Source organism: Mastigoproctus giganteus, chromosome 14 (genome assembly GCF_048544385.1).
Source record: "Mastigoproctus giganteus isolate SK-2022 chromosome 14, ASM4854438v1, whole genome shotgun sequence".
NCBI classification, from domain to species: domain Eukaryota; kingdom Metazoa; phylum Arthropoda; class Arachnida; order Uropygi; family Thelyphonidae; genus Mastigoproctus; species Mastigoproctus giganteus.
The window spans coordinates 72,871,563-72,884,761 of NC_143588.1; the positions used below are offsets into that span (position 1 = coordinate 72,871,563).

Here is a 13,199-nt window from a genome sequence, read left to right on the forward strand (position 1 = left end):
TATCGCTACTCCACATGCTGGATGCAGTAATGACAATCCCTACTTCCCGTTGCATTCTACACTATCCAACCTGTGCTGTCTGAAGAACTTCTTTCCGAACAACGCAGTCCCCCTTTTCAATACATTGGAAATAGATACTGTGAAGGCAAGCAGTACAGAGTGAAGAGCCTCTCTGAAGCTTACAGCTTGCTTGAACTATAAAAGTATGAAGAAGAAGCTTGAACTACAAAAAGCTAGGAACTTGAACTTTATAAATAGGAAGGAATGACCAAAATATAAAATAGCTGTTGGACATCTACTTGTAAATGGTACTGTGAATAATTTCCTCTTCTAAAGTTGTTGATAATTACATTCTGTAAATAATACTGTAAATGACTTGCACTTCTGTAAATATTGCCATTCTTGCATATTTGCAAACCCTTCTAGCCGGTCGGCTGTGTAAAAGGGGTGAAAGCAATCACTTGCTATAATAATAAACAGGTTTAATAATAATAATAAATCTTCATATCATTGATAAATACAGAAAACGACAAGGGGCTCAGCACGAAATCCTGGGGGACTCCACTAATACCATTAGTCCACGAAGAGCAGTGTCCATTGATTACCACTCTGTCTTCTCCCACTTAACCTTCCCTTTATCCACAGCAGCAACTTGCCCTTAATGCAATACTGCTCCAATTTGTACAGCAGTTTTCCATGTGCAACAGTATCAAATGCTTTCCTGAAATCCAAGTATATGACATCAAAATTATTTTTTTGCATAGATGATCCTGCAGTGCTTCTTTAACCAGTGACTCCATTATTTTCCCTGGAACAGAAGTTAAACTAACAGGTCTATAATTACTCATTTTGTCCTTTGATCCTCCTCTTGTGAATTGGGGACATATTTGCACATCTCCAGTCCATGGGAATCCCCCCCCCCGAGTCCAAGGTAACTTTCATAATTATGGCTAAGGGTTTGCTTACTTCCTTTGCTGCCTTCTTTAATATAACTGGATAGATCCCACCCACCCCAGGTGCCTTTATGTTCAATTTCTCCTCCCTTTGCTCTCAGTTATTACAAAATCATTTAGCTCCCTGCTAGAGTTGAACTTCTGGCCTCCACTTTCAACAAATAAAAGGACTATTTTAAAATTTATTATCTGGCCCTGGATATTATGTTTGTTGTCTTGTGCTGAGTGGTAGGATGAATGGGCAATGTGACAGATGCACAGAAAATAAATGTTCTTTAAGCAGTGTGCATATGAAAGTTAAGTTTTTTTTTTTTTTTTTAAATCAGTTTACTGATTTCTTTTGGATTTTAATAACAGTCGAAATATAACATGCACTTCTGTTGTGATTAATGTAATTAAGTAAAGTATTACATAAGAGTGAATGAATATTATGTTTGAGGTAATGATATTATTATTAACTATTTCCATTTTACTTCTATTAATAACAAAAAAAAAAATAACTGAATGCATCTGAAATGAACTGCACTGCCTTACTTAGTCTGTTTAAAATGAAAACACTCACTAAAATACTTACTGTGTCTGCTTGTGTAACTCTTGTATTGGAATCAGCTGACACAAGTTAGTGCACAGCACAGTGTGTGTGCCGTTCAATACTGTTGGCATTGTATCAAGAAGTAATTTGGACTTGGGAACTTTGAATATTTTAATCACCCATGTCAATGTTGCACATCTAGCCATGGTGACCCTAATTTTAAGAACTCTGTAGCATGCACCAACACTGTTGTTCATCATTATTTATCGCAATAAAGATTTATTTAGGAAAATTTATTATTGGCCAGTTATATTAAAGGAACTTCCAAACATGAGCATAACATCTATTATAATTAGCCATAAGGTGCAAGGAAGCCTGAGGCTTTTGCTGCACTAGCCAAGAAAGAAAAAAAAAAAAGAAAAAAAATTTGAGTTACCCCTGAGAGAGAGAGAGAGAGAACCCTGGGTGTGCCGAGCCCATACTCACCAGATGTGAGCCCCTCCAGTTAAGCTCAGAGTTCAAATTGGGAATCTGCACTGGTTGTCTGGTTGTTCCAACAACTGTACATTCATATCCATAAGCCATTCTTGAATAGCACTGGCATTATAGCATGAGATATTATCCTGCTGAAAGAAATATGGGGTCTGTATTATGCTGACGTTTGGAAATCTAAATGGAATGGAATTTGTCCATTCCATTTGGATTTTATGCTGATGTTTGGAAGTTGATAATACTACCATCAGTAAACAGTTTTACTAGATAAATCAGAAATCCAAAAGAGGTGCTACAACAATACCATTTTTAACAAACACACTACACTGCAAAGCAGTGTTTTTTTTTTTTTTTTTTTTTTTTTTAATTTTGCACACAACATAAATGCAGAATTTAGCTCCTGTTTCTGTATCAATTGAGATGCTGATGTTTTGCAAAGAAATCACATTTGTCACCTTCATACAAGTCAAATGTAACCTTATCTATGGTACTATTTCAAAGCAACTTTTAACTGTTGTAGGCGTTGCTGAAATACAAATCTATCTCTGCACACGACTTAAGAGTAAAGTAAATGTGGCAAACACATGGAAATAAGTTTGAAACTTGGAAAGGTTTTAGCATTTCTCACCTGTTCAGTGCAATTCTCTAGGCATAATGGTAGTAGTATTTATTTATTTTTCTAACTTTGTATCTTAGTGCAGTCATCACTTTTGGTAGCAAATCAGGGTGTCTCACTGCCTTAATAAAGCCAATATTCACCTGGGTAACAGATTTCTTCAACATCACAAGGCCATCTGCATCACTACAGGAAGTAACAATGACATCAGTATGGGAAACACTGAGTGTCATGCCACCAAGCAACTTGTTGCAGTGTAATATGTTTTTACAGCATGCTTTAACAAATGGATGGAAGAAGGATGCTGCTCTTTTAAGCTACATGCCCACAAGCAGCTGCACCTTGCATAAATTTCCCAAAAAAAAAAAAGTAAAAAGCTAGTTTATTTTTGTATAGCTATGCTTCAATTCCAATATAATAAATGATACAGAATGGAAACAGTACTCAAACATCTGCAGTAAATACGTGAGGAATACTAAAACTGGCATTGATGTCACTCTAATAGATAATTTGAAATTTAAGGAATATTGATGCACTTTATACAAGGCTGCACTTTCTTGTGGGTAAAACATAAAAATTAAGAAAACAAATGTAAAAAGTACCTCCTCAGGCTTAGATAATGCTGAAACATGTGGAGTTATTATTACCTGTAAAAAATAAACAATAAGAAAATATCAACATAAACTAAAATAAAATTCATTATTAATAAGTCTTAAAATTATAAACAACTCTTTTTTTTTTTTTTTTTTCACCTAAAATTCTAATCACAAAACCTGACAAACCTGACAAGTATACTTTATAAATTCATCACAATGCAAAGTAGAAAAATTAATTGAAAACAAATTTATTGGTAGCAAAGTACCAATGTTAAATTTTTCAGTTATGATAAATCTGTGTCAACCAAAAAGTCAAGGTAAATAAAAGCACATATATTGGTCTCTGAGGCTGTCAAATCTCGGGTATGTCAAGCTGGTGGCTTGCTACCTGGGAGTCTAAAACGCTGATAGAACTGACATTTGGGTAACACTCAAGTCAAGTGGACCTAATTTCGGTGAAGGTACAAGCAGATCCTCTGCTTGTACCTTCACAATGGGGGACCATGAATGAAGTAACCATGAGTATAACCCCCATAATGCAAGTGCTTAATTAGAGCACATAGTATAATTCAGGCGACAATCCAGGCATGAACCAATGTAAGCAGGGATCGGATTGAGGCATGGAGCCCACATGACATGAAAGAATGCTGTCTGTGTATTATTATGACTGACTCTTATCAACCAGTGCAATACCACCACTTTGCATATTGGAGGCTTGAAATGGTAGAACCCATGTTTAGTCTGCAGAGCAAAGCTACAGCAATTCCCCCCATCTCTTCCATCATGCAGTATGATTGATGTATTTTGAGATTATGTTGGGAATCATGGTGAGATCAAGCCTTCCTTACATTGCAAGGATACAGCTCTAAAATGGTGTGCACAGGCCAGCTGCCAGATAGCCCACCGAACAAAACCTATTGGCAATTCTCTAGGAAGCTTCCAGATAAGCTAGTGTATAATCGCTGCCTCTACTCTGCCAGATAGTGACTGTGTATGTATTGTTGAGGCCATGTTATGTCAAGGAGCTGGATACATTCTTGTCATGTCCAAGAATTTCATACAGCATGCCTTTCCCCCCTTCTTACTCCTGAATACATCATCAATTGCCAAACTAAAAGAACAGATTTATCTGCAAAAAAGATCTAAACCCCTCCAAAATGTCCTTGTTTGTGGTCTCAGTTCCAAACGCAGTGACGTTCATTTCCACTTAGTCTGCCAAACTCCGTGTACTTTTTATAGAAACCAATTCAGAAGAAGTGTCCATGGAAGTATCTATAGAAAAGGCATGCAGCAGAAACAGAACATCTATGAGACAGAGTGGAGATACTCTGTTAGAGATGAGCCACGAGTCATTAATTAACCTAACTGCCCTCTTCTGAATGGAATTCAGAAGAGGGCAGTTAGGTACAGCGTGAACAGCTGTTTGGAAGAAAAGTAACACCAAGAGTGAAAGAGAACCCAGGTGTTTAGATGCAGAGAAAGCAATATTTGTAATGTGCTTATGCCTAGGGAGAGTAGTAGTCGGGGTTATCCCCAATAGAGATATATGATCTTGCCTAGAAATCAGTGTCATTGCTGATAGCACAAGAGCAGAAGAATCCTTTTTGTGAGTTATAAGACAGACAGGACTGAGTTTTAAAAGGCTTGAAATCAACGAAGTTATCTTTGCCCCACTGGAGATCAGCACTTAAGGAATTGATAGTGGATATTCAAGAAATTGATGCTGTTTGTGCAGGGTAAGGTTTCTCGAACTGGAAGGTTATTAATATACAAGAAGGAAAGAGCGGGAGAAAGAACTGAACTTTGGGGAGCATTAGCAGAGAAATTGGGAGCAAGAGAGCCATCACTGTGGGTGATGGCTCTCTTGCTCCCAAGAGGGAAAATTGGATATCCAATTACAAAAAACAGTTGGGAAACCATAAAATGGAAGCTTATTTAGAAGACCTTTATGCCAAACACAATTAAAAGCCTTTGAAATGTCATGAGCAACTGCTTGAGTTTCACCAGACTTTTACATTGAATTTGTCCACAGATGGGTAATGTAAGCCATAATATTGCCAGTGGATCAACTCTGATGGAATCCATACTGGCGATTCTTGATCAGATGAAAAGGATTCTAGATTGTTTAACAGTTGGTGGTTAATTTATTTCTCCATTACTTTAGAAAGAGCAGAAGTAAGTTCAATGAGACAATAATTGGATGGGAGAGATTTGTCACCCTTTTTAGGAACTGGATGGATATGAGCAAATTTCCAAGCAGAAGTGAAGAAAAAAAAAAAACACTTTTGAATAAGAACATGAAAAAATTACAACAGGAGTAAGGTCAGGAGCATGGGTTTTGAGAACAAGTGGAGAAATACCATCAAGATCTGTAGCTTTCTTAGCATCAAGATTGTTTAAATCCTTCTGACATCCTTTTGACAGAAGACCACAAGAGGCAATGAATGGAGTGTACTGGGAATGATAGGAGGTGGTTTACTAAGATCATGAATACACAAGTTGGAAGAAAAGTAGAATGCTAGCAGGTCAGCTTTATCTTTGGCTGAAGTGGCAATACAACCATCTGGTCTTGACAGAGGGGGAAATAGAGATGGGCAAAAATTGCAGCCAATAGCTTTGGCATGAGACCAGAATGTGCACTACCATTTGGAAAAGAAGCAAGAGATTTGGATACAAGCCAATTGCGATATGCAGCATTTTTATCCTGAACAGCTGAGGCATATTCACTGGAAAATTAGATAAACGACGAGGTTGAGAAAGGCTCCACTGGAGAAGAGACCAACTTGAAGGTGTACTTATAAGGGTTGTTTGTGAGAAAAAGATCAAACATGTTGGGTGTCTCGTATTCTGGTAGGTAAATGGCAAGTAAACAATCTATGCAAAGTAATGAGTAACTGCAAAAGCTCCGGCATCTCGACCAATTGGGTTCATGTGATTAGAAAATGGAAGCCAGCTAGAGTTGTGAACATTAAAATCACCAAGAAAAATTACCTCTCTGTTAGGAAAGTTGGACTGGAGGAAGTAGAGTTTCAAAGAAAGGAACTCAGAGTTCCAATATTAGTGGAATAGTGGAAACAGATGAATTTGAACAGAATATGGTAGAGAGATTTTAAGGCAGAGAAGATTGAAAAGAAGAGATTCCAAATTATTAAGTTTCTGACAGGGAATGTCAGAACATACATATGCACCATTACTACCTTTTGAAGCAAAAGGAATCCCACATATATCAAATGAACAAGTGGTTGGCAAGGTTTAGATCTTTTTGTAGATAAAGTCTGTTATATTAGTTTGACAATTCATGATGTAATCAGTAGTAAGAAAAGGTGGGGAAGAGATGCTGTATGAAATTTTTGGATATAGCAAGAATATACCCAGCTCCTTGTCATAATGTGGCAACACAAGGCCCACTGCATACACACTACTCAGTCTCACTCTAATTGCTATCTGGCAGAGTACAGGCTATTAGATTATACACTAGCTGCTCATCTGTAAGCCTTGTAGAGAGTTACCAACATGTTCAGTCCAGTGGACTGTCTAGCAGCTGTCCTGCAAACACGATTTTAGAGCTCTACTCTTGAAATGTTAGTAAGATTGAATCTTGCCATGGAAGAAATGGGGGGAGATTGCTGGAGTTTTGGCCTGGATACTAAAAAAGATTCCACCACTTCAAGCCTCAAATAAGCAAAGTGGTCGTACTGCACTGAGTGATGAGAATCATCTACTACTCAAACCTAGTATTGCCTGGTAACACAGAGGGGTTGCATGCAGTGTGGTGTGGGTTTATGTTGGTTTGCATGTGGGTGGTCACTTCGAGTATGCTAGGTGCCATATTTCAGGACTTGCACATGGGGAGTTATACTCAGGGTTACTAAATCCTCAGGTTTGGAGATGTTTATCCCTGAGACTTGTCACTATGCAATATGGAAAAGCATATTTCCATTGAATAGCAGTTCCTAACTTATATCTGTGTACCACTGTGATAAACATACTATTGTAAAATGGTATACAATGAGAAAAATAGAGCATTTTCTTTATTATAAGAGAAATAAATTTTTGTCATAGTGATAATTAATGAAAAAAAATTGGAAATGTTCTTAGAGAGGCAAAGTAACCACTTCCTTTTTTCAGGCTGATAATTAGGTCGAAACATTACAAAGTTTATTTTTTAAATATATTTTCAAAAGAGAAGTACTTCCAAGTTTTGTTCAATCTGAATAATCTAACCTCTATAACATTAAATACTGCCAAAATTGTAAGTACCATCTGATATACAGGGTGTCTCAAAAATATTGGCACAAACGTTTAGGGGAGGTAGGTAACATCTAAAGGAATGTGAATTGCATAGGAACCCATAACCGGAAACGTCACGGGAAAGTAGTAGCAGAGACACAAGAAGCAGAAATGACAAGACAGTAATTAGTGGCAAACATTTATTTGACCTAAATATTAACAATGGAGTAAAAGATGGATGCATTTCATGATGTTACAACAGATGCTCGAAGGTTCTACCATGAGACGCGATGCATGCGTGACACCGATGCAGCATGGATTGGCGGACACTGTCGAACACACCTGGAGTTTCTTTGACAGTAGCAGCAGCGCAGACGAGTCTTGCCACGAGATCCAATTCCATATCCACAGGCGATTCATACACGATAGATTTGAGGGCCCCCCGCAGAAAGAAATCAAGGCTCGATAAATGAGGTGAGCGTGGGGGCCAGGCAACGGGTCCACCACGGCCAATCCATCGACGCCCAAAACGCCTATTCAAATGGTCAGGAACACACCTTCCATAATGGGCAGGCACCCTGTCATGTTGAAACCAAATGTTGCATCTCACATTTGCTGGAACATCATCAAGTAACCCTGGTAGAACTTGTTCAAGAAAGATCCGATATTTAGTGGAGTTCGTGCAGGATGATAACAGGTATGGGCCGACTAAGCAGTCACCGACCATACCTGCCCACACATTTATTGCGAAGCGATGTTGTGCCGCATGGGGACGCACACCGTGTGGGTTGTCGTGAGCCCACACATGAGCATTGTGCTGACTGAATAAGCCTTCCCGAGTGAAATAAGCTTCATCCGTGAACAAAACATAGGATGGAAAATCAAGTCTTGAACACTTTCTTGGAGAAACCGTCTACCGACTTACGGTGATGTTTCCAGTTATGGATTCCTATGCGATTCACATTCCTTTAGATGTTACCTACCTCCCCTAAACGTTTGTACCAATATTTTTGAGACACCCTGTATAGTCAAAATAATATTGATCTTTGGTGCTTTCAAAAATAACAAAAAAGACTGCATTCCAGTTTTTTCTTTTATAGCTACAACTTTACAATTACAAATTTTCTCTACTACGAAAGAGGATTTTACACTGAGAAATTATTAGCACATCAAATTTAGTCTAAAAAAAAAAAATCATTGATAGATGAAGTGCATGAACAGAAATAGAATTATGTTTCTAAAAATGTGTCAAATCAGTCTAGACACATAGGCTGCAGCACATCAGGCAATATTGAATTTTCTTTCACAAGAAGTGAGAAATAAAATTATGTATATAAATAAAATGACACTTACATTAGGCATTTCCCACAACTTGCTATTTGTGCCTAGTGGCTCCTTTTCAAAAACATCAAGCACAGCTCCTGATATCCAATTTTCACTAAATATGTAAAGTAAATAAGCAGTTATATTTACACCCTTGAAATTTTGGGATTTATTTATAATAAGATTATATGATCGCCTTATCTACCATTTAAAATGTTTTAAGCCACTGAAATTTTTTTTTTAATCCATATATGCAGGAAATTGTAAGTCTACTCTAATCCCATTCATTCAAAGCATGAAAAAATAAACTCTCCCATTACAGTACTTTCAAGGGAATAGAATATCCCCTTGAAAGTTCCCAGAAGGTGCTCTAAGGAGTACTATAAGTGGGAGCACCTGTTGGGGGCAATTTTTCATATTCCTTCAATATATTTTCAGATAATATTGATTTTTCAGGGTTTTTATACAAGTTGAAAGTCTGCACGCATAATTACTATGCTTGCATTTTCAACCTTTTCTGATGTGCTACTAAAACAGAATGAAACTTTTTAATTATACTAAGCATATTTTCAGTATTATAAATATGATAAATGTACTATTAAACAGAATTCTCTCATTTACAATGATAAAATGTATAAATACCATCCTTTGTAATAATGCTGTCATTAATGATACGTTGAAAATACACATGCAGAAGACACTAATTACAATGCCAGCAAGAAACAAACAGTTCTGAATTAAAAAAAAAAAAAAAAAAAAAAAAAAACTGAGGAGAGTATGTAAGCATATATAAGATAAATGGCCAGACACTGACTTGTAAAGAGTTCAGAACTTTGAGTTCAGTGTAAAATAAAAGTAACCTGCACTGTAAGGATCTAAGAAGTAAACATACTGCATCATAACCAATTCGTACAATTTAATCTTTATCATCCCTTTCTTGAAAAAAAATAAAGGAGAGGTTATATTTAGAAGTTTTATTTAGAACTTTAAAAAAAAAAGTCACATAAGCAAAATATTTTAAACAGGAGTGCTATAAAACTTAAAAAATTAACAGCACTTCAAGACCTGATGATGGGACCAGAAAAAAAAAAGAAAAAAAAAAGCATTAAAGAATTGGGCCAGAACAAAAGTGCAGGAGTATAATGGGAGTTAACTGTATATAATATATTTTCTTGGTTTTACTTTGCTACACTGGTTAACTACACTTCCCAAAAAAAATAAAGCAACACTACTTCTTGCACAAGTGATATATGCCAAATAGGATGACGTATGCAAAAAAAAAATCATTTAAAAGGAAGCTGCAGCACAAAAACAAAATCTATATTTATTTTTAAAATTTCAGTTTTGTTTGCTGGATTTCAAGACCAGAATGACATTTAACTGGTCAGGTTGAAAGTCATATGTTTCTCTGCATTCAATTTCTGTCTTTGAGGTCACTCTGATCCCAGTGAGAGCAGCACAAAACTTGACCTTCAAGGTTTAGGATGCTTGCATTAGAGATGATGCCATTATACCCAGGTTAACTAATGTTGCTAATATCTTTAAAACAAATTACATAGTGAAAAGTGAGTCCAATTGGTTAAAACCGCAAGCTCCTCATGGTGGCTGTTTTAAGACTACTGGTCTCTTATCAAATGAGAGATCTTAATAAGCAAACATTCTGACCTGTGAATGACCACCCTCAAAGACAAATTAATTGTATAAATATGTAAGATTTTAAAATTATTTAAATGCCTATATTTACTCTTATAACTGGCAGTTAGGTAAAATTTGATAAGTGTATTTGAGGTGGCTACTGGGTTGTTATGCTTCTTGCTCTTCATAAACAGTTTTAGCTTGTTGGCACAATTGGTAAAATTTAATGGATGACAGGGCAGTTTCTATATAGAAAAAAAAAAATCAAAACAAAACCCAAAAGAATCCTTTTTTGTAGTACATCTTCAAGCTATTAACAACAAAGAATGCACTCTGCAGAATATGATATTCATTTTGACATTTTATTTTCCATATTCTGTTAAGTTGTGTTTGAAGTTAAGGACAGCAATGTCTATCATGCAAACTGTTAAGAATGTGCAGTTTGCATTATTTTTTTTTTTATCGATCATGGCTTTGATATCAAAATAAATTATATGAGTTGCTATTTATTGTATATTATTACTTAAATTTTTAGATTGTTTTTGGACAGAGCTCTTGTGGAGAATATTCTCTTTAAGATAAAAGCTATTTGTAGAATTTTTCAAAGGGATATGGATAACAGAGACTGATTTAAGAATGATGCTCATTAGAGGTTCTCTGAGAATGATGTTTCTCATTATGCTGATAGAGGTTCAATCATATTCAATGCTGTTACCAATATTGTAAACAGATACATCTTGGTGCCAGCGCGAGTATGAATAGAGCAACAATTTTTATTGAAAATGCTGGGCTTGTATCTGCCTTGGAATTGGTGATGTCCCTCATAGACTTGACTTGATCCATTATGGCCTCAGCTGCCAATGCATCAAAAAAAACCAACACTATTTTCCTTAGAAAACAGCAAAATGAAGATGTCATGTACCAGTTTGCTTAGATATGTTATTTGGACTGGAATCGCTGGTTAGTGTCTGACAATATGATAGCCATAGTAAGGATTTTGTGAGATTCAACAGACCATATACGAAAAGGGTTAGTTCAATGTCATACAGTTTTTTGTCCCATAACAGCTAATGAAAATATACTGTGTCCTTTTAGGTTAATATGGTTTGCATGTTTGGGAGGCAACTAGAGGGAGTAATACTCTTGATCTAATTATCAGTAGTGATTCTCCATGCATTAATAATCTGCAGATAAAGGAACCACTAGGTGGCAGTGATCAGTGTGCTGAAGTGGGATTTACTCAAAGAGGTAACTACCATCAGGGGGTAAAGGGACGGGTTTTTATTTTCGTAAAGGTGACTACTGTGGTCTATGACAGTATTTAAATTCTATACAGTGGGACCAACTGATGATGTTACCAACAGCAAATTCAAAATGGGAAGCATTCAAAGAAATAATCTTGGAAGCTATTAGGCTTTTCATACCAACTAAGAAATATTGTTCAAGATTTAGGCCTAAATGGATGTCAGATGAACTAATTATACATGTGACAGAGAAGAAAAATGCATGGGATATATATAAATTAACAGGTGACACAGAACCCTATGACAGATATAAGCTGGTCTGTAACCAAGTCACAACGGAGGTTAGGCGGGCAAAGGCAAATTACGAGAAATCTTTGGCAAAGGATGCACAGAAAAACAGCAAAGAGTTCTTTACTTATGTAAACTCTACAAGGAAGGGGATAAATCAGATTGGTCCACTTGATATTGATGGTTCAACTGTTGATGATCCTGCTCAGGTAGCTAACAAACTAAATGAATATTTTGCATCTACATTCACACATGAGGAGTTATTCGGGGAGGGGAATGCCAGAGGTGTATTAAACTCTGGCAGTAAGCTAGATAATCTTGTAATAACTGAGAGTAAATTGGAGGAGAAATTGTTGAAGATAAACATAAGAAAGGCACCTGGGGTGAATGGAATCTATCCAGTTATATTAAAGGAGGCTGCAAAAGAAGTAAGCAAACCTTAACCATAATTATGACAGCTTCCTTGGACTCAGTGGAGGTACCATGGACTGGAAATGTGCAAATGTGACCCCAATGCACAAAGAAGGAGCAAAGACACAGGTAATTACAGACCTGTTAGTTTAATTTCTGTTCCAGTGAAAAATCCTGGGAGGCACTGGTTAAAGAAGCATTGCAGGATCATCTAGACAAGACTTCAGTTATAGCTTGGACACAAAGAATACTTTTGATATGATATATATATATACTTTTGATACTGTGGCACATGGAAGACCTGCACAAATTGGAGCAGTGTGGCATTGGAGGCAAATTGCTGCTATGGATAAAGGGATGGTTGAGTGGGAGAAGACACAGAGTGGTAATCAATGGACACTGCTCTTCGTGGACTAATGTTATTAGTGGAGTTCCCCAGGGTTCAGTGTTGGGTCCATTGTTGTTTTCTGTATTCATTAATGATATTAAATTTTTTCTTTTTCATGTCGTTAACACTAATGACAGCATACTGTCATTAGTGTTAACGACACTAATGACAGTATGCTGCTGCAACAGGATCTGGAAAGGTTGAGCAGATGGGCTGAGAGATGGCAAATGAAGTTTAACATTGACAAATGTAAAGTACTACATATGTGAAGCAGGAACCCCAGAGTAACGTATCAACTCTGTGGTACTACACTGACAGAAGTAGAGAGTGAAAAGGATCTGGGGGACCTTGTGTAGGCAGATATGAAGTTTTCTGAGCAGTGCAGACAGTCTGCATGGGTAGCCCATGGTGTCTTGTCAATGATATACAGGAATTTTTCTAGCAGGGATAAGGAGGTGATTATCCCCTTGTATAAGGCAACGGTCAGGCTA

General features: G+C 36.8%; 1 protein-coding gene across 1 annotated transcript in view; it reads right to left on the minus strand.

Moving 5' to 3' along the window:
* LOC150075238 (uncharacterized) overlaps positions 1–13,199 on the minus strand; it is a 75,552-nt gene that overhangs the window by 11,672 nt on the left and 50,681 nt on the right. The window contains exons 9-10 of the mRNA XM_090388409.1: positions 8,773–8,857; positions 3,196–3,240 (exon numbers count right to left, since the gene is read on the minus strand). Of these exons, the coding sequence (XP_090244535.1) occupies positions 3,196–3,240; positions 8,773–8,857 (130 nt within the window). The remainder of the gene's footprint in view (positions 1–3,195; positions 3,241–8,772; positions 8,858–13,199) is intronic.